The 27,106-nt window shown below is 49.6% G+C and overlaps 10 protein-coding genes across 10 annotated transcripts; 4 read left to right on the top strand and 6 right to left on the bottom strand.

Annotated features, from left to right (window-relative positions):
• Positions 1-396: 396 nt before the first annotated feature.
• N7468_001253 (UNC45-central domain-containing protein) lies at positions 397-2,984 on the top strand (the record flags this gene model as incomplete). Its single annotated transcript, XM_058470550.1, has 4 exons — positions 397-477; positions 546-699; positions 749-1,842; positions 1,914-2,984. 4 exons carry the CDS (start codon positions 397-399, stop codon positions 2,982-2,984), a joined length of 2,400 nt encoding a protein of 799 aa, XP_058333691.1.
• A 1,564-nt stretch (positions 2,985-4,548) lies between these two features.
• On the top strand, positions 4,549-8,299 carry N7468_001252 (glycerophosphocholine phosphodiesterase; the record flags this gene model as incomplete). The annotated part of the gene is made up of 6 exons (XM_058470549.1): positions 4,549-4,684; positions 4,780-6,236; positions 6,308-6,445; positions 6,496-7,606; positions 7,666-8,066; positions 8,126-8,299. The coding sequence occupies 6 exons, from the start codon at positions 4,549-4,551 to the stop codon at positions 8,297-8,299; spliced, it is 3,417 nt and encodes a 1,138-aa protein (XP_058333690.1).
• A 298-nt stretch (positions 8,300-8,597) lies between these two features.
• On the bottom strand, positions 8,598-9,893 carry N7468_001251 (TauD/TfdA dioxygenase family protein; the record flags this gene model as incomplete). The annotated part of the gene is made up of 5 exons (XM_058470548.1): positions 8,598-8,761; positions 8,814-9,026; positions 9,047-9,187; positions 9,270-9,599; positions 9,668-9,893. The coding sequence occupies 5 exons, from the start codon at positions 9,891-9,893 to the stop codon at positions 8,598-8,600; spliced, it is 1,074 nt and encodes a 357-aa protein (XP_058333689.1).
• Positions 9,894-10,915: 1,022 nt separating this feature from the next.
• N7468_001250 (uncharacterized protein) lies at positions 10,916-11,543 on the top strand (the record flags this gene model as incomplete). Its single annotated transcript, XM_058470547.1, has 2 exons — positions 10,916-11,025; positions 11,147-11,543. The coding sequence occupies 2 exons, from the start codon at positions 10,916-10,918 to the stop codon at positions 11,541-11,543; spliced, it is 507 nt and encodes a 168-aa protein (XP_058333688.1).
• A 742-nt stretch (positions 11,544-12,285) lies between these two features.
• Positions 12,286-12,744, bottom strand: N7468_001249 (uncharacterized protein; the record flags this gene model as incomplete). The annotated part of the gene is made up of 1 exon (XM_058470546.1): positions 12,286-12,744. One exon carries the CDS (start codon positions 12,742-12,744, stop codon positions 12,286-12,288), a length of 459 nt encoding a protein of 152 aa, XP_058333687.1.
• A 1,445-nt stretch (positions 12,745-14,189) lies between these two features.
• N7468_001248 (Zn(II)2Cys6 transcription factor domain-containing protein) lies at positions 14,190-15,874 on the bottom strand (the record flags this gene model as incomplete). The annotated part of the gene is made up of 4 exons (XM_058470545.1): positions 14,190-14,534; positions 14,766-14,912; positions 14,954-15,756; positions 15,835-15,874. The coding sequence occupies 4 exons, from the start codon at positions 15,872-15,874 to the stop codon at positions 14,190-14,192; spliced, it is 1,335 nt and encodes a 444-aa protein (XP_058333686.1).
• Positions 15,875-16,620: 746 nt separating this feature from the next.
• On the bottom strand, positions 16,621-18,841 carry N7468_001247 (uncharacterized protein; the record flags this gene model as incomplete). The annotated part of the gene is made up of 10 exons (XM_058470544.1): positions 16,621-16,674; positions 16,740-17,008; positions 17,076-17,231; positions 17,299-17,458; positions 17,519-17,983; positions 18,034-18,156; positions 18,211-18,220; positions 18,270-18,502; positions 18,565-18,627; positions 18,677-18,841. The coding sequence occupies 10 exons, from the start codon at positions 18,839-18,841 to the stop codon at positions 16,621-16,623; spliced, it is 1,698 nt and encodes a 565-aa protein (XP_058333685.1).
• Positions 18,842-19,470: 629 nt separating this feature from the next.
• N7468_001246 (uncharacterized protein) lies at positions 19,471-19,770 on the bottom strand (the record flags this gene model as incomplete). Its single annotated transcript, XM_058470543.1, has 1 exon — positions 19,471-19,770. One exon carries the CDS (start codon positions 19,768-19,770, stop codon positions 19,471-19,473), a length of 300 nt encoding a protein of 99 aa, XP_058333684.1.
• Positions 19,771-21,482: 1,712 nt separating this feature from the next.
• On the top strand, positions 21,483-22,867 carry N7468_001245 (nucleic acid/nucleotide deaminase domain-containing protein; the record flags this gene model as incomplete). The annotated part of the gene is made up of 2 exons (XM_058470542.1): positions 21,483-21,972; positions 22,026-22,867. 2 exons carry the CDS (start codon positions 21,483-21,485, stop codon positions 22,865-22,867), a joined length of 1,332 nt encoding a protein of 443 aa, XP_058333683.1.
• A 1,744-nt stretch (positions 22,868-24,611) lies between these two features.
• N7468_001244 (short chain type dehydrogenase) lies at positions 24,612-26,286 on the bottom strand (the record flags this gene model as incomplete). The annotated part of the gene is made up of 9 exons (XM_058470541.1): positions 24,612-24,759; positions 24,823-24,897; positions 24,952-25,105; positions 25,167-25,243; positions 25,309-25,419; positions 25,666-25,791; positions 25,901-25,993; positions 26,039-26,175; positions 26,233-26,286. The coding sequence occupies 9 exons, from the start codon at positions 26,284-26,286 to the stop codon at positions 24,612-24,614; spliced, it is 975 nt and encodes a 324-aa protein (XP_058333682.1).
• Positions 26,287-27,106: the final 820 nt, after the last annotated feature.

Genomic DNA, 27,106 nt, shown 5'->3' with positions numbered 1-27,106 from the left:
TCGGGGCTTCGATTATGCAGCTGGGCCAAGCGGTACTAGTCTCAAAGATTACTATAGTGGGGGTGGGCCTGTAATACGAGGCATGCTGGGCATGCTACAACTCGCCCCGTACACTGTATACCTTGAACTCCCTGGAACGTACTAGTAGGCAGAGGTTCTTGCTTTTTATCCTTTCCCTTTTTTTCTTCACGGGCGCATCAGCGTAACATCAGATAAATCGGGACACATTTCCACAGTTTCTCTCCCACCCCCGCCCCTCCTTTCCGCCTTTCCGCGCCGAAAGGAAAAAAAAAGTGAGAGAGATAAGCTGCGATCCTGCCACTCCCTGTTTCCAAATCGCTACGAATTCCAACGACCCCAAATCATCTTTGCAGGCTGCTCTTGAGCAACCCTGCAATGGTTCTACCGACGGGTAACGATCGCGCTATCCATTTGGCTCGAGAGGCTGTCGAACTAGTCGACGCCGGTCACAAAGAGGTATGTCATACATGGAATTCGCCCTCTGAGATCGCAATCGCATGGCATATTCTAACACATCGCCACAGGCTGCGTCAAGGAATCTCCGAGAAGCTCTTTCCATCGCCCCCGAACATCCGGAAGTCAGGTCGGCTTTTCTGAAAATCCAACAGGAAGAGGGGAATGGCCACCCGCTCCTCGACTTCTGTCAACGTTACACAACGCGCCAGGATGAGTCCGCCGGTAAAGAGGCCGTGGCCTATCTGCGCACAGACGGACTGAAGCCCCCCAGAGAATGTTGCGCTGGATTGTCTCAAGTTGCTTCTGAGTCAGCGCGCCCATGCTCTTTCGGAGACTCAGGACGAGATTATCTCGGGCCTGGTGCGGCAGAATGCGAGCGTCCGCCAGTACTTCTCAACCCAACTGCAGATCTCTGTGACGACATTCTTTGACGAGATCTACGACCGAGGCGATGGCGCGGCGGTTTGTCTGGATACTGTGGTCTTGGACCCGGCGGTGTGGCCCTCCGAGGAGACGCGCCGCCATTGCGAAAGTGAACTCTTCCAACTCTTCCTGGCGAAGTTGATGGAATCGGGTCACGATCTAGATGGTCGTTCTCTGAAAGGTATCACGAGGCTGCTCGCTGTGGACGCGGGGCAGCTGCAGCATCTGGTTGATGAGGAGAGTTTCGAGGTCATTTTGACTTCGTTGGACCACAGACTGCCACTCGAGCTTCGCAGCCAGGCTACGCTGGCGACGGCGAAATACCTAGAAGCTGCCAAAGAAACTGGCGAGAAGCAATTCGCTGGGCTGGTCTTGACGATACTAGCCAAGGGCCGTTTGGATGACTACGTCATTGCTTTCTCCGCCGTGGCCGCTGTCTTTCCAGTAGCCCAGGCAGCAGCAGCAAATGTTTTTTTGTCGGAGGAGTTCATGGGCGCCTTGACGTCTCTAGCGACACGAGATGCAAAGCGCAGGAAAGTCGAGATCGCAGTGCTTGAGCTGCTCAACGCTGCATGCGTAAACCGGCCCTGCAGAGAAGCAGTTACCAAGAACTTCTCCGAGTGGCTGTCACACAGCCTGACCAACGGCAGTGATGAAGGCTCAGAATTGGCCGCTGTCATCTTAGCCAAGATTCGGGCATCCGAAACAGTCCAACCGCCAGCTGAGATCAGCAAGGTGGAAGATGCGGACACCGGGGTTTCTGAGTTGGTGCAGCGATTCAAGGGACTGATGTCCGAGTCAAAGACCGAAAACATCGCTCATCCAATTGAAGGACTGGCTTATTCGTCGGTCAATCCCTCCGTTAAAGAGCAGTTGGCAAAGGATCCTTCGTTCATGCGTGATTTGATCTCTGTCTTGAAGAAGCACACAACCAATTCTTCTGTTCTCTACGGTGGACTGATGATCATCTTCAATATTACTAAATTCCTCCCAATTTGTCGGATGAGCAAAAGAAAATGTCTCAATTGAAGGATTACGCGGATGCATCTACCGGCAAGGCCAGGGCTGCTCCAAATCCGCTTGATGAAGAGGATGCTGTGGTTGCCCGCTGTGGCGCTGTTATACAAGCGGGAGCAATGAGTCTCCTAGTGGAGTGTGGCAAGCTCGCAATGCCATCCGTTCATGACCTTACAGCCCAAATTTTGTTGGCCCTGACTAGACCACAGAAATCGCGCGGAACTCTGGCTCAGCAGGGTGCTGTGAAGCTGTTGCTTGGACTGGCTATCCCTAAACAGGGCGATGCCATTGTTGTCACTGAGACTACCAAGAACGCATCACATGCACTTGCACGTATTCTCATCTCTGTTGACCCATCACACGTCTTCCCGTCGTCTGGTTTCCCTCAGGCTACTTCTGCTGTGCGACCCCTCCTTTCACTTCTCACATCTCCTGAAACGGCATCTTTCTCAGCCGATCAGCCTCGTGATCTTCTGCCAGTCTTTGAGAGTCTCCTAGCTCTCACCAATCTTGCGTCTCATCCTACTGATGACTCGCCCGCGGAACTCACTGTCCGGGAAGGCTGGCCTGCAATCGAAGACCTTCTCCTTTCTGGTCATTCTCGTGTACAGCGCGCTGCCTGTGAGCTAGTGTGCAATCTGATGACCTGCGAGTCCGGCATCGTTAAATTTGCCGATGGCTCGAAACGTGCTGCACAGCGGCTTCACGTTCTCCTGGCTCTCACCGATGCAGATGATTTACTCACCCGCCGCGCTGCTGGCGGAGCGATGGCCATGCTGACAGGATACGATGCGGCGGTAGCCGCAGTGCTGGACCGACCTCGCGGGGTGGATCTCCTGCTCGGAATGTGCAAAGAGGACGATGAACCTATTCTTCACCGTGGTGCAGTATGTGTGCAGAACCTGACTTGCACAGCATCCGGTGATATCGGCGCTCGAGCCAAGACAGCTGTCCGAGCTGCTGGTGGTGTCGAGGTCCTGACTGAGTGCATCAAGAAAACATCAAATCCTGCCGTGATACAGGCTGCCGTTGAGGCGCTGAAGCCACTCGTGGGGCAACAGAAGTAGACTTCTACCTGTCTTCTTGTACTCACCCTTTTGTCCTTTTATGCTTCTGCTTTCCCTCCCTCGGAAGCGCTGCAGTTACTTCGAGGCTTCGCTGGCCACGAGATCAAACTCGTGCGTCCTTCAGCCTCTTCTTACGATTTTCTACTTTCTTTTTTTAGGGGCTCCGGAATTTTTTTCCCTATATGGTCATGAACATATCGGTTGGGCTAGCGATCTGAATTTGATTCTTCTTTTCTTTCCAATCGTTCCTCATGGGAGGCGTTCACCGTGGCTTGAAACTGGCGCATTTGACAACAGACTTATGAACTCGCATTGGGTATTTTGCTATAGCGGTAGAATATAACGACCTGAAATTGATTTAGATTGAACTTAAAACACGGTCTTGTGAGGGGTTTCCTAATTGTTCAAAGGGATCGAAGTACGAGACTCTTGGCCTGTGACTGGGCAGGAAGCCTTCGCCGTTTACCTCACCGTGCATTAGTCAATGCACCTATCGTATCTTTGACTCGTTGGATCTCCCGTACTTTCTTAAACCTGCCTAATCTATGATCGCTTGGAGTGTACTTTTGGGACTCTTTGCTCAGCTTAGTGACCCACAGACAAAAATAGGTGACAATCTCGTTTCTTCTCCCCTCGGGGTGGGTCGAAACCTCCGCCAGTGCGCTCACCGTTACGAGGCGCCATTCTCAGCTCGATCCCCACTGAGACTACTTTGGGCCATTCTGGGGAAATGCTGCTTGAGTCCAGCCCCGACAGCCTGTGGGCCGGGAATTTGGCCACTATCGCCCTGGTGGCACGGAGGGTACGGCTCTCGGGGGCCAACGGAAGCTTACTGCGTACAGGAAGACCGCCTTATCGCCGAGAATACCCAGGGCTACCCATGGAATACTCTGGATATCCAGACTGGTGAGACTGGCCAGAGGGCCCCGAAAGAGCGCAAATCATGGAGCTGATGAGTATCTCATGCTATGCTCTATGAAGTAGGCGGCGGGAAATCACAGGTCTGGCCCGACAAATCACCTCGACGCCAGCGAGCACGACTCCGGCTCGTTCAACCTCGTGCCTCACATATTTGGCTCTCGTCCATCCCGATTTCCCTGGACTGGATCTATAGCCGAGTCCCACTATAGCACTGGAGCTCGGCATTTGGATCCCATTCCTGAACGTGAAAAAAAAGCGCCCTTGGAAGATCCTATCTCTTCGTCCCCCACCCCACCACCCCTGATCGTCCTCACCGCTTCCCCCCACTTGTTCCACCGAAGGTCGATTCGCAGGCTCGAGCTACGACGTAAAACGGCCGATGCGCCTACTCCTTCAAAGTTTTCCCATCTTTTCTTCTCCATGGAGCTGCCTTTCCTCACCTGACCCTTGAACAGTAACTTGTTACTTGTTACGGCCTCCAGCAATTGGTCTTATTTGTGCATATCAAGTGGGGGCATTCTTTGTTCCTTCCGAGGTGGCAGAAAAAAAAAGACAGGAAAAACTCAAAAAAAAACACAGAGGCTGAGACGTTGGATAAGTCCTGTTTGCTCTGACATTGATCTGTCAAGCAAACGCCTTCACCATGAAGTTCGGTCGCAATCTTCCGCAGTTCACTGTGCCCGAGTGGAGTGCCAATTACATCAAGTATAAAGCCTTGAAGAAACTCATCAAAGCGGCGGCCGAGCAAGTCAAGGCGGGGCAAGAGGCAGACCTGGCCGGTAAGCGCGATGTTTTGTCGCCGACACCCTAAATCCCTCGTGTACCTTCTAACGACGATGCCTGGCTTCTTTGCTCTTTGTTTTTGGTCGTATAGGTTTCTTCTATTCTCTTGACCGAAACGTCGAGGACGTCGATTACTTCTACAACAAGAAATATGCCGAGTATGCCCGCCGCTTGAAGCTCTTAGAGGACCGCTATGGTTATTCGATGGAAGGACATCATACATTGGATGCGGAGGACAGACACGACCTGCATGAGGCTTTGTTGGATCTGCGCTACCACCTTCGCCGCTTACAGTGGTATGGTGAGGTCAACCGCCGAGGCTTTGTCAAGGTCACAAAGAAGCTGGATAAGAAGGTCGGCACTCAGGCTCAGAAGCGCTATTTGGAGACTAAGGTTGACCCTGCTCCTTTCGCTTCGAATGCCCGTGCCATCAAGGCCCAAGACCGTATCAACAGCTGGATGGCTATAATAACGGATCAGTCCAAGGCCGATGAGAAGCTTATGGACGACGCTAGCTCAACACATTCTTCCTTGTCTTTGAAACGGGGTGGTGCGAGACCTTTCCTCAACCTTCCCGCTACTGTCCTCATGTCCGTGGACGAAGCCCTCCGAAGAGATGACACTCACGTGCTGTTGGAACTCCTCGAGACCCTGAAGGCGGCTGCCGATGACGCTGGCGATGGGATCTACTCGAAGGTCCTCAAGACTCTCATTCAACGCTCAATTCTGCATCGCGCCCGCGCTTGTCTTACCTTGCTGCTCCATCGAGTCGATACACTTGACGAGGATGACGATATCAATCGGCGAAACTGCCTGCATCGCCTGGTTATCTCACTTGGCCGGGATCAACCGGTCAATGACCCAGATTCAACAGCCTCGTTGGTGCTCGACTTCCCTTCTGAAACCTCGCGATACATCACTCCCGCAGCACCTCCCACTCTGCAGCCTCCGCGCTCAGTTGTCAAGGAGGAGCATATGCAGCAGCAGCTAGAACACAACGACCCTGTTGTTTCCCTCTTCTGTCATCTGCTAGATTCGATGCGCCCAAACCAGCGCGAAGCTTTGATGGCCAAAGATATATCTGGCCGTACCCCCTTGCACTATGCTGCGCAGTATGGCTTCAAGGTTGTCTGTGAAGTCATCATCGAACGCCTGAAGGAATGGGAGATGTTCGATGTGAGTGAGGGGATCGATGGCCCTCTATGGCAGGATAACGATGGATGGGCGCCACTCCACTTGAGTGTGGTTGGAGGCCACCCCAAGACAACTCGTTATCTCTTGGACGCTGAACACTCCCAAAATCGCTCCGGGGACCGACTGCGCAAAAACATTTCCAAGTCTAGCGCCGTCCTAGTCCTTGCGACCAAGGCGAACTTTGTCGATATTGTGAAACTGCTCGTTGATGCCGGTGTGGATATCAACTACCAGGACGAGCAGGGAGAGACTGCTTTGCACGTCGCAGCTCGCTTTGGCCGCGCTGAATGTGCTCGCATCCTTCTCGAGGGATCAAGTGACCAGAAGGCGAATACTGAGCTGGTCGAAAAGAGCGTATGCTTGGTCTCCCTCTCTTTATCGCTTGTGTTGACGGTTCCCTAGCCGTGACCAAATTGCTGATTGAGGCTGGAGCCGACTTGGAACGGTTTGATTCCTCTGGTTGGACCGCCAAGGAGCACGCCGCTCTCAGAGGCCATATCGACATCGCGAGATGTCTGGCTGCTGTTAGCCCGGGCCCTCCTCAGGAGGAAGCGGAGTCTCTGGTAGTACCTGCTTCTACCCGTCCCCGTCCAGTGGATCCCCTCCTCTACAGTCCTCCATGATGGACCGACGCTCGAATGCACCAGGCCCTACCTCTGGGAGCCCTGCGCCACGGGTCCCTGAACTTATCAAGACATTCGGGCATCGGTATCTCACCGATGAGTCCATGGTTCTTATCAGCCTGGGAACGATGGACCCGCGCAAACCTCTCGAGACCGTAAATCTCGATCAGATTCCCATGGAAAATGCGCACGCCACCCAACTGGACACCGCTTTATCTTTGGTCGTCACCGCTACTGGTGCTCATGGAGAGCCCGAGATCATCGATCTGCCTGTCCAGGACAACATCTCTACCGAGCCCATTGTTTTCCACACCAGTGATCCCAGTAAGGTTCGGCTGATGTTTGATCTTGTGCCCACCTTTTCAGGATCGAAGGAGAAGATTGTTGGCCGGGGTGTTGCCTTGCTCTCTAGCATCAAGCCTCACGTGGGCTCTGATCGTATCAGTCTCAAGGGCGACTCCAAGGTTCCTATCGTTGCTGCCAATACCCTGGAAATCATTGGCTCCGTCACGTTCAACTTCTTGATTATCACTCCATTCAAGCATCCAAAGATGTCAATCACAGGAAAGCAAACCTACTGGCGAACTGTCAGCAACACCATGGTGATTGGCCATCGCGGCTTGGGTAAGAACTTCAATACTCGCAACTCCCTTCAACTGGGTGAGAATACGGTCGAGTCCTTCATTGCAGCTGCGAACTTGGGTGCATCATATGTGGAATTTGACGTGCAAATGACCAAGGATCATGTTCCTGTTATTTATCACGATTTCCTCGTCAGTGAGACGGGCATCGATGCTCCGGTCCACACTATGACCCTCGACCAGTTCTTGGAGCTTGGCAAAGGCCGCCACAAGAGTGTCTTGCCGGACGGGGTGGATGCCGAAGGCAATGTCACTGTTGGCACTCGGCAACGATCAATGTCTGTCGGAGGATCTGAATATGATCCTGCCGAACTGACCGAGAAGATCAAGCACACGCGAGACTTCAAGAAGAAGGGCTACAAGGGGAATACCCGTGGCTCGCATATCCAAGCCCCCTTCGCCACGCTCGAAGAGCTGTTTAAGAAGATTCCTACCCCAGTCGGGTTTAACATCGAACTCAGTGAGTATTAGTGCCCCTTAAAGAGCAGCTACATGTCGATCTAACTTAGATCGCCACAGAGTACCCTATGCTGTTCGAGACCGAAGAGGAGGAAATGGACCCTTATGCTATTGAGATGAATTCCTACGTGGACACAATCGTTAAGATGGTGTATGACCTTGGCACTGGCCGTGATATCATCTTCTCCAGTTTCAACCCAGATATCTGTCTCCTGCTTTCCTTCAAGCAGCCCTCGATCCCCGTCCTCTATCTTACTGATGCGGGCTGCTCTCCGGTCGGCGATATCCGTGCTAGCAGTCTTCAGGAAGCAGTTCGATTTGCTTCTCGATGGAACCTCCTGGGAATTGTCAGTGAAGCAGAGCCTCTTGTTCTGTGTCCCCGCCTTGTCCGCATTGTCAAGGAATCCGGTCTTGTCTGTGTGTCATACGGTACACTGAACAACGACGGTGTCAACGTCGACGTAAGTTTGTTGTGTCCACCGGGCCCCCTCGCACCGAATGCTAACAAGAATTCCTGCAGTACCAAGTCGCGGAAGGTATCGATGCTGTCATTGTTGACTCTGTCCTGGGCATTACGAACGGCCTCATCCAGCGCCAAAGCAAGTCTGGGTTGACCCCTGGTCCTTCGCCCGTCTCAGGACCCGTCAGTGACCAGGGTACCGTCAAATTGCCTCTTCTCGGCCAGAAGAAATAAAGCTGTATAGAGCTTGTCATTTCACGTGTTTCTTTTGGATGATCCGTATGCTTTTGCCATCAGGCTTACATACCGCATATTACCTCAATAGTCGCATTTGCGCATATCAGTCTTGATAGGCAAATTCAACATTTCCAGGGACATACTCAATCATTCTTTTCTTCACTGGTGGATGCGATACAATGTTCATACTCAGGCAGCGCAGGATTGTGCCTCCTAATCTACAAAGACGACAGAATACAGAATTTAAAAAACCTGAACTTCCATGATTCACTATGAGACTTTCTCCTCTCTTGATTTATACAGTCTCTCGCAGTTGTCCCAGCGCTTCTCTTCTGCTCTTGCTCTTAGGATCAAAATATGGCCGCTCCCCAAGTCCAACCGCGCGATGACCCGTCCGCGGCCCAAGCCCTTCGTAATCCCAAGTCGCAGCGTGGTACACCGACCGGTTATCCCAAATCGCTACTCATCGTCAGCAATCCCACTCAGCGTCTCTGAAAGGAGATTCACGTACCCAGGTCATTCGGATTCAACCAGCGGTGGCGAACCTGCAAATCGTGGTTCTCGACAATAAGATCCACAAACCACTTCAGCAAGTGCTCACTCTCCTCATCGGCCAACCCATTAACCTTCTGAACATGGGTTCCCACGGCAAAAACACTCTTCCACCCGTCACAGGGTTCGTCCGAATAACCGGGTGCTGCGCCGTCAACACCTCGCCCACATTCTCAGGGGCGCCGCGTGGACCGGGGTGGATCTTGAAGCCATTCCTGTCCGCGATATCATTGAATTCCGGCTGCGCATATGTCGCAGTCAACCCGTCCAAAAATTGCTGGTACGGTTTCGAGATCCGGTCGTACACTTCGTACCCGGAGGCCCACAGCGTATCTGGTCCCACGTTAGTATCTTGATTTCCCCCCCTGGACACTCGAGCACGAGGGCCCCGAGAACTAGAACTCGGAATGCTTACCGCCGCCGGTCTTGGGGAGCTCTGTCAGCCGCAGAAGCGTGTAGTCACTCGGGATCGGCTCGAAGGTGATATCGCTGTGCCATTCGCGGCGGGACGACTGCTTGCGCTTGTTGCGGCTGGTGTAGAGCTTCTCGCGCCCCTGCGAGCTGATGACGCTGATCTCGTCGTCCTTCACGCCGTGCTCGCGGCCAGAATTGGCGACGGGGTGGATGTGGAGGCCTGAGGTGCTGGGTTTGCCGGAGAGTTCGCCCAGGCGCTGGATGAGCTCCTTTTGGAGGTTGTCGTCTAGGTCGTCTTGCTTGCGGAAGAAGACTACACCGCGCTGGGAGACTGTAGGGATGTCTGGAAGTTAGATCTGGGATGTATCTCGGGCTGTGGTCGAGGAAGAGGTCACTGACTGGTGATCGCGAGATCGCGGAGGAGTTCATCCGAGTTTGGCGCTCGCAGCAAATCTTTTAGGTTTGCGTTTGGGAACTCTCGTCCGATGATGGGGGTAACATCGAAGGACTCGTAGCTGTTCAGTGCACCTGAAAGCTGGAGGGGCTCTCGTTCGGATTTCGTGGAAAGTTTGCTTTCCACGACCGGAACGATGGAGGTCGCTGCTTCAGCGATGGAGGGAGCCATAGTAATGATGGTAATTCAACTCTGTGTAAAACTGGGATTGCTGTTTAACTAATTGCTATCTACGAGTCCTACTTAACGAAGTATTTATACCACTGGAATTCACGGCCGACTCCGTTGTCGAGTTCAATTGAAGCCGATTCTTCGGCTGTGATATTCTCGATGGCGCCAGAACCCCGCTGATAAAGTATATTATCACGGCGTAACTCATGCTGTCAAAGCACGAATCCAGCCAAAGAGCCACCGATGGCCAATAATCAAATCTCCGATTGGAATATTACGCCATTTTTGAAGAGTCTTTGCAAACGATGTGACTAGGGCCTCATGTGTATTTTGAGGGGTGATAGAATAATTTTCGCCAAAAGTTGCGCAACAAGTGCGGTCGATCACGAATATACCCGCCATCGAGTCACTAGATCCCCTGTCGGATGATACTAATTACGAATTCTCTTCGAGACTTTCTGAGTATGAGACAATTGCTAGTTTACGCTTGCGGATTGTAATCAGAGTGTAAGAATTATAGAGTATATTGGTGAGTCTATAATCTAGTCCTGTCACAAGACGAAACAAGAGGTTTAAAGGTGGTAAAATTACATTTCAAGAAAGCTCGGGATGGCAAGACTCGTCAACATGATCTAGAGGAAGAGAGGAAGAGAGCATCGGAAGGTGGATCTTTCCCCGCTAGGGTGGTGTTCTTGAATAAACTACCAGACCACAATGATATCTCGGATCGGGGCTAGTAAAACACATATAGGTACCATCAAATGCTCGGAATATTAATTTACCATCTCGACCAATACTGTAGCTAGCGTAAGCATAAATCCCAGTGTGTCAGCCTCTGCATTCCAGGAATCCATCTTCTGAATCATGCTTGGGTCACTATTCGCCTTCTGAGCCTCAACTCTCCCGCATAGATACCACCGCAGCGTTGACAGCCTCTCCATCATTGTCGGGGTATCCTTCGCGGAGCCAAAGCCCCGTGGGTGCAGGAGCTTCTCAAACACCGGATTTTTTGACACCGCCAGATGTGTTCAACACTCCCAATTATCAAACTGGGGCACCTCATGAACGTTCCCCACGTCCCGTATCGCCTCGAGATGAACTACAAGGCCTTATTCTGCACTTACCCCAGAAAGTGCGGCCGCAGCATTCCTCTTCGTTGATGGATTATCTCCATCATCTCCTTTATCTAGTATTCGTCTGCCAAATTCAGCAGCGAGTCCATCGGAACAGTTGCTCTTTCATGACGGACTTAGCGACGTCACCGGCGACAGGTCCTCTTTCCGGCTATTTCTGAAGAAGTTGTTGTGGCCTTCAGCCTTCCCTGTCCTCGTCTGCACACTTTTTCCTACCTTGGCTGGCTGGAAATCCAAGGGCATCGCCGCGCTCTTTCCGGGGATTGTTGCAGCACCCTTGTTCCTCCTCACCAGCACCATTCCAATCATTGAGCAGGCTGAAGACGAGAACCACCTCCCGCATCGCAAGTCGCATGAACTTAATCGTCCCAGTCGTCCACGTTGGGACTCGGAACTTCCAGCCCCACCACCACATCTGGACCCTGGCACCAAGGCCACGTCCGCTTACAATTCCCGCGAGCTTCCACCCCGCCCTCTCCCCAGCTCATGGTGTCCCTTGTCCTCCTCAGCTTCTTAGTCGCTCCTGGGTCGCAACAATCGCCACCGAAGTCGTCTCTACGGCTTCATTTTGGATATTTCCGACTCGCTATTAGGATTGACCGTCTTCGCTGTGGGGAACACCGCTAGATTTAGTTTTTCTCTTCATTTTTGTACCCTCGCTAATACTACATAATATTCTTCATTTTGGGTTGTAGCTCATGTCATTCTTTTGGTTCACCTTAAAAGAGAGAAGGGGAAAAAAGCAACATAGCAATAGCTAAAGCATCGCCACCCAGGCACATAGCTCTTACGCTCTTCACCACACCCTCCTCGTAATCCTCGAACCTCTTCACCAAACCCTCCTTGTAATCCTCAAACAGTCTGCCATAGTAATGAGGATGTCAGTTTCACCTCGGGCTGGGGCTCTATCGTACAGAGCTTCGAAAGGCAAGACTAGGGGGGAGCTCCAGTCACACCTTGTGGTGTGATAACTATTTCCTGCGCGCAATATGGCTGTTGACTAGCCGGAATCTGGGGGGATAGTGGGGGCAAGTTTGGGGATTGACGACAGAGGGAGGCGATATAGACCGGAGTGAGAGGCACTGGCGCTCCTGTCGGAGCCAATTGCCATTGTTCAATATCAACTCGGCTATTTTTGATAGCAACCACCAGCACAATTCTGACATTGCCATTTGACATTGTAAACCAGGTTGCTGCATCAGCGCGTAGTTGACTCAAACTCTCCGACATCCCGGTCTCAATGACAAGGGTTGGCCATCCTATCGAACTAAGTCGGGCGTGCAACGGGAGGGCGGGACAAAGGCATCGTCGGCCTCTTTGCCTTTGGTAGCATTCGGCTTGTATGTGGCAGCACGAACCCATTCTGCGTCGCGCCAGTCCAGACCTATTCTAGCAAAAGCATCATTCAAAGAAAACATAAGCCTTGAGGTGACAGATTCATGGTGGACGGTTGGGATGACTTTTATCAAGCCACTTGTGCCTTCCCACTGAAACCGGTAATTGATCCCCTCTAGACAATCATGATCTTCGAGGCGTTTGATGGTTGTACTGGAGAGGCCAAAGACAAGAAGCCATTGATTTGTGCTTTCTTGCTTATCAAGAGATGAAAAGACATCATTTGCAGCGGCACGGAGACACTCCATGGAGCTGAACACCTGAACTATGTGGTTATCAGGTAGACTGGATGTAAAAGCGCCGGAAATGTTGCTGTTTGACATTCTGAAAGTGACTATCGCGTTGGCGCTGATGGTACTGTCAGTAAATAGAGACTCCATGGTAAAGGATTGGACGTAAGACAGAGAATTGTAAGAAGAGGCTCCCGAAAATGGCGAGGTTGGGAGTCACGATGCTAAAGTGAAGTCGAGGAGAGTGTGGGTGAAGGTTCAGATGAGATGATTTAGAGGGGAGAGAGAGACTTGCAAGTCAGAATGCTGAAGTGAGGTCGAGGAGAGTGTGGGTGAAGGTTCAGATGAGATGAGTTAGGGGAGAGACTTGCCTTTGAATTGTGTTGTGTTCAGGCGAGAAAGGAAGGAAGGGTACAATAGATTCTAGATGAGACTGTAGTCAACATGTGCCACATTACCAATCGAATGATCAGTTCTTAGCCTACCTAGGCTGTACGTAAGCCTGGAAACAAATTAGCCACCCTCCATCTCTACGTCATTTATATCCGTAGCTGAGCGGGACCAGCTGAAAGTTAAATGCAACTAGTGAAAATCATATTAATCCCAGGTCTCAGCCATGCGCTTATGCTGACCGGTACTTAGAATTATTTAGGTCCTGATCAGTAATAACGCGTGTTTCCTCATCTGCCAGCATCCGGCCATTACCCACCAGGGTCATGTTCTGTAGCTCATCAAGGGCTGGATCGCCGCTATGGAATTGATGGAATCCCGCTGTTTCCCTCGAATCAATGACCACATCCAGATCTCGAGAGTTGGCTACGGTGAGAGACTTACTGCTGAACCCGAACGGAATACTAATAGAGTCTGGCTCCATGTTAAAAATTTTCATCACGGCCTCGTTCAATGAATAGGGGGCAAAAGTCTGTGTGCATACCGCTTCACCTACCCCATCAAATACTGATGTATATTCACGGTTACATATCCTACACCACAAATATTTATTGGATCATAGCAAAATTAAATGTATTGAATAATCGGGTTTATATACAGACTTCTCTTGCTTAATATCTTGTATAATAACCCTAGTTCGTATACAATCTATCCATCCTTCTTTCTATACTTAGTATTAATACACTCTTTAAAATAAGCCAGGGCCTTTTCAGATCTTCCTATCTATATAAGGTCATTAAATATAGAAAAAAATTAACATTTTAGTAGTCTACAGACCAGTTTCATAAGAGTGAGATCAGGTGAGTATACAGGCCAATTTTTAATGTATATCCTGTGCTCTTTAAACGAAACCTGAATATCTTTCGCTGTATAGATCTTTCTAGTGTTTTGCTCAAATATCATACCAGATTGATAGTGATCTATGCCATGGGGGAGGTGTAGGAGAAGAAATAAAATTGTGGGTGGTTATTAGGGTGATGGTAATGGGGCCGAGTGCACACAGACTTTTGACCGGGTGGTATATCTCGGATCGAGGCTAGTAAAACACACATATGTACCATCAAATGCTCGGAATATTAATTTACCATCTAGACCATTGCTGTAGCTAGCGTAAGCATAAATCCCAGTGTATCAGCCTCTGCATTCCAGGAATCCATCTTCTGAATCATGCTTGGGTCACTGTTCGCCTTCTGAGCCTCCATCAAGTCCCCAAAATACGTAAGCTGTCTCCCCCGGATAGTTGTCTGCGTTGCGCTGTACTCCGCTTCCCATCCTTGATTTGTTCGACTCTCCCATAGGGATCGGCCACCCTGCAGGGGAAGACAATGGTATTCTTCCGACGTGTCGCAAGGGATACCCGTTTTAGTGACTACGACTTGCCCGATGAGGAACCAAATGCATGCGACCCTAATATTTACTTTCGTTAGGATAGCCTGTAGTTGAAAATAAGGGGGTCTAAAGGAATCGTCGCACCTGCGCCGAGATTCGGCGAATACCCAGTCCGGCCAGCACCGGCTGGGGTGTGTTTGTTCTGGAAGACTAAATGGGCCTTGGCAAAGTGCGCGGAAGCGACTGCAGAGAGTCTTTTTGGTTTTTGCATCTCTATTAGCAGAGCTCTCAACACTCGATACGAAGCAACAGTAAGGGGGGAAAAAACAACATACTGCGAAGGTTAGCAGCATATCGAGGTCATGCTCGCTATGATATGCCGCGTCATCGATTACGCGCATGATAATATAAATAATATAGCATTGTATAGAGGCAAGCAAGTCCTCCGGCCCGAATGATTCGGACTGGGTGAACTCCATTAACTTCGGTGAATTCGTACAAAAAGAATACTAAGAAGGCTTACCTGGACCATCAGTCGCCGCTGTTCCGTCCTAATAGCACTCCATACAAAGTCTCTCGTATCCGGTGTCCTGGAAGCGAACATCTGTGCGATTCTCATGCAGTTACCAATCGGCTCGGGCAATGTCTTCTGTGCTTTAGGCCCATCTCCATGGTGCCAGTTCTGATGGATGAAGGGTGGAAAACTGGCTTTTCGGGCCATCATTTGCGGAAAAGGTCGCAGTATTTGAATCAGATAAGCGGCGTGCCGCTGTGCGATGGGATCGTCAATAGGTAACCGCGTAAGAAACCCTGCATCAGCCAAGGGCGAGACCTTTGGCGCGGTGAGTGCAGCGAGTAGCTCCGATGGATCCGTGTCCCAGCCTTGCAAGCCGAAAAAGTCAGGAGTGGTGTCTACCACCGGTGCGGGAGTCATCGTCGGGGTAACAGCTTTCGTGCTCTTGGGGACAGCGAGGATTGGATCTCTCATGAGGAAGTCCGTAGAACTCGACTGTCCGTCCCAAATCAAATCATCCGCCAGTTGGTCTAGATTGGCCGCCAGGCTCTCTGTACTGCTATCGTCTATATTAATGATGACTGACTCTATGGAAACGCGCTCATCGGCGCCGCCTTGTTTGGGTAGCTGCCGCCGGCCGGGTCGCTGTTCGTATACGCATTCTATGCCCCGGCGCAGACACCGGGTGCATGATGGGTGTGAGCTTGTACATTTGGTCTTGGCCGCGCTACAGGCGCGACACGACGGAGTTCGCACTCGAGGTCGTTCTTGTGCCTGGCGGCAATATTCCAAGTGCCGATTCCTGGAGGACTCTGAAAAAGAGATTAGCTATGTGACTTTGGGGGGTCCTCAGTTAGTAGCAGCTGAGATGAGTGACAATATGAACGTACGTTGGTTGAATGGCTTCGAGCAGAGGCTACACAAGTACATCCCAGCTAGTGGATTGTAGTGGAGTAAAGGGATGGATCTGCAGGGGGCCGATCGCTAGACTGGTAGCTTCAAGTTGATAATAACGGAATGTGTAGGTATGATAATGAAGTATCAAGAAGTAGGTGACCTCGCAACCCCAAGCTGAAGGCCATGTGAGGGAAACAAAAAGAGCCATTAGTAATTGGACCCCGGCAAAACTGGCCGCATCGGCGACTTTCGCCGCAGAAGAACGAAAGAACTTTCTGTGAAGGAAAATAAGCCAAGGCGATTAATAGATTGAGAAACAATTTGTCGAGAAAAGTGGCGCAGTTATAGCTGCCACCTGTTGGCGTTTGCTGCTACTAACTTGGAGGCGTCTGGGAGACATCTCCACAAAAGGAAAAAACGGGTTGCGTTCTTTGTTGAAGGCTATAACTGGTCATACATAGAAAGCGTATTTACTCGCAGACATATGAGGTGGGATGGACAAAACTTTGCTGCATGTCCTGTGTGTTATAATGTAAACATCCAATAAGTCATACATCTATCTACGGCAATTAGTCCCCTCCTAATACCGAAGATCCTATCCTTATTTCTTCTCTTTCTCCAATGGCAAGAGCCCATTTGAACCCTGTTGCAATCACAGACAGTTTCATACGTGCTGCAAGTCTGTACATGATCTGGGTATCCCAGGCATGCCCTGAAATCTAATGGACAAGTATCTGGCGGCTAAGGTTTGATGACCATTGTCAACCGAAATGCCACGTTTATGCTGCGATTGCGGTTCCCTTGGCGCCGTCCTTAGTGAAAAGCTTGTCTTTCTGTGCAAGTAGCATAAGTCAATATATGGCTCATGAACGTGAGGACTGAAATTATCAGAACATACCCCGAGGAAGAGAGACAAAATGACACAAATGCCGCCTGCAACAGCGAGCAAGATCCACACCGATCGCATGGCAGTTACAATTGCATTTACCACCGCGGCTGATTGGGCGCTTGTCAAGGTAGCGCTGAGGGAGGAGCTGGTTCCAGCGATAAATTGACGGACATCGACAACACTAGCATTCGGCAGAATGCTGTGAATCTTCTCGATGACAAGGTTTTGGTAGGAGGTGCCCATAATAGCCAAGAAGAATAGGATGCCGAGGAACTGGGCTAGCAAAGAAATCCATCAGTATGGGTTTCCGGTTTCCAGGCTCGAAAGAAATGACCATTGACATACAGATACTCATCAAGCCAATGACATTGGTCAGCTCGGTCATTGGTACCAGCTGCTGAGATACAGTGTAACTTGCCTGGCAATAGGAGCCGACACCAATTCCCATGAGCACAGTGTATCCGTAGACGGTGGAGTTGGAGGTATGTGCATTGACAGTACCTGGTCAAAATTCAGGGCATCAGCGCTGTGCCGCGTATTCAAACATTCCAGGGACTTGAGAACATACACATCAATGCGGAGCTGATTACTACGAGCGCACCTCCGCCGAAGTACCAGGGCATATAGTATCCAAATTGGACCATAAGCGCAGCGTTGATCAAGCAGCCAGCGACAAGCATGAAAACGTAAGGTAGAAGTCGCACGGCGGCTTCGAGGGCTGCATCCGACTAGAATTCGGCCGTCCAACTCGACGTAGACCCAGAGTGAAGAAGGGAGCGATAGCATACCTTTGCGAATTCAAAGAACAAGGGAATGTAGCAAATAGCACCCTGGAGCACGCCTGATGACAAAAACATTTGAACGGTCAAATTGAGCATGAGGGGGCGCTTCAGCAAATGACCGGGGAAGAGAACCTGTTCTTTCGTTACAAGCGGATGGAAATACTGCACAAGGAGAAACCCGACGAAGATGACCTCCGTCATGACCCAGAGAACAATTTCTCGAGCGGAATTCCACGCATACACGGCTCCTCCGAAGTTGATGGCCATGACGAAACATGCGATGAATCCATTCAGAAAAACAATGGACACCCAGTCCACTTGCTTATGCTTCTGGATCAAAGTCGCCGTTGGCTGCGCATCGATACTAGGGAGCAAGAAGAAGTAAACGGGGGCAAACAGGGCGGCGATCAAGAGGTTAATATAAAAGGTCCAGCACCAGCCCGCTGAGCTATCCGCAAAGGCACCGCCGACCTGCGTGAATTAGATTGTACCCTGTACCAACGAGGTTCAAGAAATCATACGATTGGTCCCAGGACTGTCCCAATACCCCAGACGAATCCCACTAGCCCGATGTAATGCGGCCCTTCCCGAGGGCTAGTCGTCACAGCGAGATATGTGATGCAACCGAGATACATGCCCGATCCCTGGTTTCGTTAGCCTTTTCCAAGAGAAATCCCCCCAGTTCGGTGGACACCCACTCCAACTCCACTAGTCATCTGATTAGCAACGTTGAGACAGGAATAAGAACGAGACGTACGCAATCACTCGTCCAATGATCAAGGCCGTCATATTCGGCGCCGCACCACAGATGGCACTTCCCACCTCAAACAAGGCAACAGTGAGGATATAGGTCCATTTCAGATTGAAGACACCGAATGACTTGCCCCAAGGAAGAATGTTCATGGCTCCCAATGCATAGCCCGAGCTCAACCAGGGGAGCAAATCAGCCTGTCCAAGCCGACTGATCATCGCAGGGGAAATATCCGCAACCTGATAACCACAAGTTCGACTGAATAGAGATTCAGAAAGTCAATGTTGCACTCGGAGCTTACTGCAGTCGTGTCCAACCCGAAAAGGAAAACAGACGAGAAAATAGCCAGGACGGCCAAAAACCACTGGAATCATAAGCAATTGCCAGCATACCCTGCGCGATCTGATTCTCACTTTGACGCCATGGATTGACCGGTACTTGTTTCGTTCGTCTTCAACCAGAACGGTTTCCTTCGAAGTGTCTGGTACGGAATCTCCGGAGCTTACGTGCCCATTGGAGTCATCAAAGACCTTAGTCGCGTCCAAAGACTGCGGCCCTTTTTCGTTGATGTCGGCCATTTCGATAGGCGATAAGGATTAGAAATAAATTTGGATGGATATGAGGATGGAAAGCCCACGCTCTATCATAATATCATTTCTTAAGTACTGGGGACGTTTCGATGCGGTGCCGGCGAATTTGGCCGTCAGCCCGGCGCCCGCGCCGGTTCTGGGGTCGTTGACAAGGGTTTGCTAGATTGGAACATCGAGAAAGGATGAAAAAAAACAGGCGTCCGGTTGTTTTTTTTTTTCATTTTCCTTTTTCGGTTTTCAAATCATCAATTAATACCTTCCCGTTTGTGTTATAAGGAACTGCTTCCATCAAGATCCAGTTTGACTTCTCCTTGAAAAAGTTGCTGTGCAAAAAACCCTTCTGGATACATGGTAGGACTTATGCATGTATGAAACGGCGACGAGGGCAGAATTAAGAGATCCAGGGGGGTTATTTGAGGATTTCGATCCGACCTGGCTTCAAGATCGAGAAATACAACGCCTGTAAGAGTATAGCATAGAGCACCTACTGATAGAGCACCTACTGATAGTCTTCTTTTGGAAAGCAATGCAAGTCAATTTGCCCAATCCTCCACATCGATAGCTCTGAAAGCACATGTATGAATCCTCCAACCAATTTGCAACAGACCGTTATCGATTCAGAATACAGCATTCCTCTGCTTCTTCCCATCCACATCTGCATCGAGATGCAAGCCAGCATTATCAATAACGCTTATTCTTTCTCTTTGATCCGCCTCGTCTTTGCCAGGCTGGTCTTCGAAAACCACATCGTTCGCGAAGACATCGCAAAGTCCAATGATCGCCCGATTCCTCATGTTGTTGGCGACTTGGAAAACGGCAATAGCAAAGGGGATTCTCTCTTTGCCAGCCCATCCAATCATCCGCAACAAGCCTTCGACACCTATAACACCGACGGTACTGTCTGTACCTGTTCCCATTGTGATTGCTGCGACTCCATTGGAACTCCATCACCATCCCGCAGCATCGCTCCCTCCGATCAAGCAAAGGACGGGGCATATTGATTGACCAAGTAAGCTTGATAGTCAAAAGAGGCGATAAGGGACTGTACAAAAAGATCAGATCTTTCAAGAATCGAAGAGAGAGCCGGTCCAGAGATGAAAAATGAAAGTGAAAAGCAGAGGAAGAAGCGGGATAGAAATACCCTGCGACTTCAACACAAACTCCCAAAGGCAAATAGATGCCCAACACGTGTTCTGTTGATCAGTTGACTATCGTCGTCGAATCGTTCAGACTCGAGACGCAGCGCATTTCGGTTTTATACATAAATGACAGTGATAGGATCCACGTGTACTGGAGGACGATACGAGGCTAGCAGACCGGACAGCCGTCCATCCTAATGCATAAAGACCGGACAAACGCCGAGATCATTCCCAACTGGGAACGGAACAACTGTTAATGCGAGTCTCGCAGTCTCGCCAAGGAAAAGTGGGGTCCATCATTCCCACTTGGGAATGGATCAGCAAAAAGGATCCGGTACCCCAACCGGAACAACTGTTAGTCCGAGTCTCACAGTCTCGCCAAGGAATTGTGGGGCCCTTACCCCCAAAGAGCAGGCGGTAACCTACCTGCAGTATCATATACCGGCAAACCCGTATCGTTAATTTCCCCCAAAGGGGGAAAGCGCCCGAGTTTCAAGTCTCAAGCTTTATGGGCAATGCGTTAACCCGGATCTGGTCTTCTTTCCGAAAGTGGGCAAGACTGGATGTAGTTTAGTTAACTACGTAGTACATATGAGTCACGCACGCAGATACCCTGTTGGGTGAATGGGGTAAGTGACGGAAAGCCAGAGCTTCACTTCAGAAGCTATGTGTACGAAGTGTTCGGGAATCGTATGTACGACAGCACGGCTCTGGGAGGCCACAGGCGCTCTTAAGGAGATCTTGAGGACTGATGTTTTTGTCATGATGGTCGGATCTTTGCAGGCCAGCTTCTATCTGGCCACTATAGTAATCTTGGATCGTTCAAGATCCAATTTACCTGGGGCAACCCCATATATTCCTCGATACAAAGTAGAGTGGATTCAATGTGCTACCGTAGTGGGCTAGCCCCTGGGTATGACCGTCTTCTACCTGTTCTATGGGGTTCTATGGGATTCTCACAGGTTGCCAGCGAAGTTACAGAATTTCCTTGTTCAGTATAGTAGATCTCGGCTTAGGGACACCTGCATTCGAAGCTGCGACGCTAGTATCGTCTAGGAGCGGACCGAGGGCCGGCTCCCGCGGTCCATCTCGATTGTGGTGGGGCGAGGGCTGCAAGATACAGTCGTGGTCGGGCGGAAGCCACGGTAGTTATGCAAAGGGCGGTATCATGAACGAAATGGCACCAATTGCAGCTTTCGCTTTTTTCGAGCAAAATGTCCCAAATAGTCTTCTCACGTGAATATGCATGTGTGCGTTGTCTTGAATTTGGATTTCCATTTGATTCCATCAATGCCCACGTCGAACGAGAAAACAGAAACTTGAGCGGACGTGTCCGAGGAACGTAATCTTCGCTCCATAAATAGTGATTGCAGTAGCAAAGAAACACCTCGCAAAGGAAAGATAAGCGCTAATTTGTAGCCAGGGGAGTTAGCAGATATGTCAGTTCAACCGCAGCTGGGAGGGAAAGGAGTCCCAAGGCTCCTAGAGCCATGCTACGTGGTTCGGGTGACTTACAGAACGATGAAGTCACATTATACAAATATCTAAATCTCCTCCACTCACTTGACGAGTTTCAGGGGCGAGGCAGAGTTGATCGGGGGGATAAAAAGGGTGACGACACTCGATACACCACAAAAGAATTGCGCCGTTCATTCCTTGACAGTATTTCATATCTTTGTGATATCAACCCAAAGGGAGGTACCGTGACTGCGGCGGCGATACGCAAGTTCTACTGCAAAGATGGAGTTCAAGGTCGTTTATATCTTGCTGCAAATGAGCCGATCCTTGACAGGGTTCATCATTTCGTGGAGAGGATGTTGCGAGACCTGGAAGATATCACACCAAAAAATCATGGTATGAAGAAAAGGAAACTACTGCGCGAGTCCCTTGATCTGGGTCGCCAGAGATTGAATTATTACCATGGGAAAGTTCTGTTCCACCTGAAGAAATGTGATCAGGACATCAGGATCCTTTTCAGGGGTAAGCATGGAGGCAGGTTGACGGTGCAAAATAGTCACGCTAATCTCTTTCAGATCAAGAAATTCTAACTTGGATCGAAACAATCAAAGTTGAAACCGATCTGCAACGTCTATCGGCACTTTGTTATCATAGCCGCGAGGGGAAGCTCGATGAGCTGAAGAGGAAAGCATCGGAACATCGAGATATAGCAGAATTGACCCATTACATTGGGCGACTTGGGGCACATGAATATGCAGTTTCGACGATAATTACGGCTTACTTGAAAGTACCCATATTACGAAAAATCAAAGTCCAAATCCTCCCATCTGCGCTTGTTACGCCTATCAATCTTCCGGCAGAGTCTGTGAATTTCCACACTGTTTGTCAAGAAATTTCCGGGAGCCCTCACCTCCGGCACTCAGGACATGATCTATACACCATGCTGTATAATAGCAATTTCCTGTCAGGCTTTACTTTACCGAGTAAACTTGTGCAGACAAGTGCTTTTGTCACGCGTGTCCATGCGGAGTTGCAGATAGTCGACTACTTCAGCCGTAAGCGATTGGAATTCATTGAGGACGACAAATATGTGGGCTGCAGTAAGCCAGCATGTTACTTTTGTCACCTCTGGATTCGGTTGCATCCCGGTGGCTTTGAGGTCCCGGCTTCTCATAAGAAAGTGATACTCGGATGCCGAGGCCCGGACATTGATGTGGCTGAGGATGTCAACGGCAACGGGGCCAGGATTCGGAGAGATCAGTATAAGCGGTTGACAAGAGAAATCATTCGGGATATTGAAGAGCAAGTTCATATTGAGCAATTTCTTAACCGATGTCAGCATTTATCTAGTGACGGATCGAGCCGTGCTCCTAAGTATTATGACCAGGATTTCGATCTTCAATTGATCAAAGGCTGAAACCGAAGCTACCTTACAAGTCTTTGTACATAACTTTCGACCAAGTTTTCCTGATGCAGACCCAATTGTAAGCCAAATTTTGATTAATTGCTTTGTAGCAAGCACAGTGTACCATCGGCTTTTCAGTGACTCCTCTATCGGCTTCTATACAATTCCATTTCATTGAGGTCTCTGCCCAGTATAATATTTCGTACAGTACGCTCATACGATACCAAATGACTTGCGAGTTCTGGAAGGGCCCAGGTTAAGTCTTCGGGCAATTTAAAATGTACCTCATATTGTAACGTAGTTTGACCTGGCCACCTACCACCATACCAAATTTTTGATACAGGATATCATAACTCAAACACATTAATACCTCTTGAATTAGCGCTTGGAACATCAATTAATCTTATGGCCTATCTCCCCCACATCCGCTACCCCTTTGCGGAGCTCTTTCGCGTGGTAAATCTGCCCGATCCGTCAATTCGCCTGCCTCAGGCGACATTACCATACCATCTTCAACTGGCAGGCTTTACTGTTGAACTAGCTGTTAGCCCTTTGGAACTGTAAGACCTCCATCATATATCATTTGGTTATTCGAAAGTGTTTTTTTTTTTTTAGCGCTTTTTCTCATTTGTACGACGCAATCAGTAACTTCTTGGGCTAATCCCGCAGCGTGATGCGTTGATGAATAGGCGCCTTCGCTAATCTGGTCAACAGCAGACTTAGAGGGCGACGGAGGGCTATTGAACCGTTGCTTCAACAAATCTTTGATCAATGTAGCCTGTTTTTGTAATTGAACCACTGTTTCAAGCATCTTTGGTGCAAATTTGCTAGATTCGCTTGGTCGGCTGCTTGGGGTGGTGGGTGTTCGAAGCGATATATTTAGCTTAGAATGCCCTTTTGTGTATCGATTGGTACTAGACCAGTAGCTATAAAGCTATTTCGAACGATATTTGGCTGGAGAGCTTCGTATCGTGCACGAGGATAATCTGCTAAGAAATCGAGCTTGTCAGCTGTTTCATGTTAGATTACTTATAAAGCGACGGTATGTATGCTTCAACGCCGCAAAACATGTAACACCAAGAGGTTGAGATAGATGTGACGAGTGTGAAGGCATGTAGAGTGGTATAATTGTTATTTTCGGCACAGATTCGATCGAATTGAGGTGTTAGATGGCTACAATCGCTATTCAGAATCAGTAACCAAAACCGTCCTCGTATACGCGAATTCTAAGCCCGCGGCTTCGCCTCGACTGTCGTCTCTATTGAGATTTTTTTGGGCTTAGTATTGCATTGGCCATGATCCTCTCTATTGTGACGATCATGGTTTAACACCAACATGTTTCTGGCTAGGACCTGAATTTCCTGGAATGAGAATACATACCGGCAAGTAATGTATGTGTATTGGGATTTTCAGATGAGTTTATACTTGGCCGCTTCTACTCGAAACTTTTCATTTCTATTCTTCTTATTCTTCTATTTTTCGGTTTTGCGTATTTTGTTTTATTTTATTTCATTTTTGAGTACGCACTGCGCAGACTACCGACAACCACTACAGAAATTTTCTACTCCTAATCTTTCTGTCAATATGAATTCTGCTTTAAGTTTGCCTCTTTATATCTGACAGTTGGCCGTCTAGGATAGGTTGATGGGCAGGAAGAACAGGCTGATGATTTCGGCTGCTCAAATAGTGATTGTAGTCTTATATAGCGATTGATGCAACAGGTTCCTCCTCTCTTTTGACAAATTGTCCACCATTATCAAACCTTAGGCAAATCCTTGTATTCCTGACCAGCCACAAAGGTATCCATCCACGGTCTCTGCTTACGATCTTGGCTAAGCTCCCAGTACCGCTCTGCATGCGCGATACCGCTAATAGCGCCACTGGCAAAGTCGCCATAGTAGAAGCTGTGTAAAATGGTTAGTTTGGCTTGGCAGTAAGTAATCCTCAGGATGGGATAGGATGCTTACGTGTATCCTTTGCCTTGGAAGGCGAGCGTCGTATTCCCGATGACATGGCCCAGGGCAGTCTTGCCAAGACCGAGGCTAACTAGACGAGGCATAGGTATCATATTCAGGCCATTGGCAGTGTAGATGGACTACTTGGGGAGTTCGGCTGGGAGGGTCTCGAAGCCTTTGACGGCCTCCTGTGCTGCAAGGTAGGCTGACGTGACGTTCACGGCCAAGTCATAGTTGAGCTGACCAAGACTAAGCGATAGGGGATTCTGTGGGTGTGCCGGGAAGACATGGTACGCTGTAGTGGACGGGCGTCGTTAGATCCTGGGGGCCGAACAAAGTTACTGGATGGTATTTACCATTGTGGATCACCACGTTCGGGGCCCCTCCATACTTCTTTTTGACTTGAGCAAACCACTCGGGGATTTTGTCCGGGCTAGAAAGATCACCCTGAATGAAGAAGTAGGAGGGATCAAATGAAGTCGAGGTACCGCGGCTCACGAGGGCGATTTGATATCCTTGCGACGCAAAGTGTTTTGCAGTGCAGTGGCAACATTAGGCCCTGCGCCAAGGATAAACAAGATCTTGTTGTTGGACATCATATAATGAGTACTGGTAGTCCAGGTTGTAGATTGCAGATACGACCGATACCGGCCAAAACAAGAGGGATAATATCTATTTATAAGTACAGGGGGTTTTTACCACCTGGGCATATGCTGGAGGAACTACTTAGCACTTAGCTTCCTTCGCGAAGCGGCCCGTCCGGAGTGAATCAATTTCATTAGACGGCGAATTTCGCCGCACCGGATCCCCAATCACAACACCCGGGCGTGCGCTGTCAGTCTTAACTAATCGAACCCAGTGGCAGAAACACCGGGCGAAATACGGGATTCCACCGTAATAACGCGTGTTTCCTCATTTACCAGCATCCGGTCATTGCCCACCAGGGTCATGTTCTGTAGCTCATCAAGGGCTGGATCGCCGCTATGGAATTGATGAGATCCCGCTGTTTCCCTCTAATCAATGACCCATCCAGATCTCGAGAGTTGGTTACGCTCAAAGGCCTACTGCTGAACCCGAACGGCACACTAACAGAATCTGGCTCCATGTTAAAATCTTCATCACGGCCTCGTTCAATGCGATAATGCCTTGGTATCCGAAACTGATGTCCTTGCCATCCGTGGTTCTATAGACTTGTCAGCAGGCAATTTCCAAGGGGACTCAGACAGACGGAATTGAAACTCTTCCACTAATGCGCACATGCTTCTTGTCGGGGTCAAATTCAAGCCAGTCCGCACCAATGACGACCTTGGCTGAGAACCGGGGTTCAAATCCATGCGCAGTTTCGATGGTCCCGGTAGGGGTTTCCTATCATCACCAACTTTAGTCATGAGGTCCAACAGGGTGCGCGGCGCCGGCATTCACCTTACACATAATGGCAGGTTGCAGGGTCGCGAAGTTGATGGTAGGAACAGACATTGTAGAATGCGTCAGTGCAGGTATCTGCGATTGTAGATTAAAGAACAATTGGTGGAAACGAGAACCGATTTTTTTTCCAAGTCGCCAAGTTCATATCTTATACTCATTGAACCGACCGGCAGCTTCTAGGTAGGTCTAAAACCCCTGCTCTAAGAGTGAGTGAAGGTCGTTTCATTGATATGGACCAGCATTTGTCTTTACTACAGCAGTATGCTAGGTATGGATCGTCTATTACTTAGACTGCGGCATATCCAATACCAGATCCGCAACTCGCGGATATGGATTGCGGTCATCCGTGGATATTGCGGATCGTGCCGCTCGGAGTGGCTATAAATGATAACAGGGATCCCTTCTCTGAATATAGAGGCCTTGCAGGCCGTATTTCCAGCCTAGAATTTGGAGAACTGGACCTTGACTATGATTCAATGTATCGCTGTGTTTCTAAAAGTGGGAAGGTGGGAGTTTCCTAACAAAAACTATCTAACACGGTCTAACTAGGCAGAATCTTAACCAGGTCCGTAACCTCCTAGTAATAATACCATGTAACTTCTGTAACAGTAGGATAATTTAGATCCCCCCACTGGCTCGCTCTGAAGTCTGCCTGTGCTGGTGTATACGGGGACCCAAAATGGATCATGTGATCGTAAGTGCACAGTGCCAATCAATGTATTGTGTGGGCTGTGTGTGGGCGGTGTATAGGCCGTGCTTCAGGGTTATTATGGCCTCAGAACAAATAACGAAGAGCTAAGAGTAGTGAGCTCAGAGTAGTGGCCGAGTCACAGGGCTGAGCCACTGTACACGAACGGGCGAACAGAAAAGA

This window comes from Penicillium chermesinum, assembly GCF_028974085.1.
Source record: "Penicillium chermesinum strain IBT 19713 chromosome Unknown utg000002l:1.0-5270490.0:1.0-5274688.0, whole genome shotgun sequence".
NCBI classification, from domain to species: Eukaryota; Fungi; Ascomycota; class Eurotiomycetes; order Eurotiales; family Aspergillaceae; genus Penicillium; species Penicillium chermesinum.
Note: the sequence above shows the minus strand (reverse complement) of the source record. Positions and strands in the feature narration are given on the sequence as shown.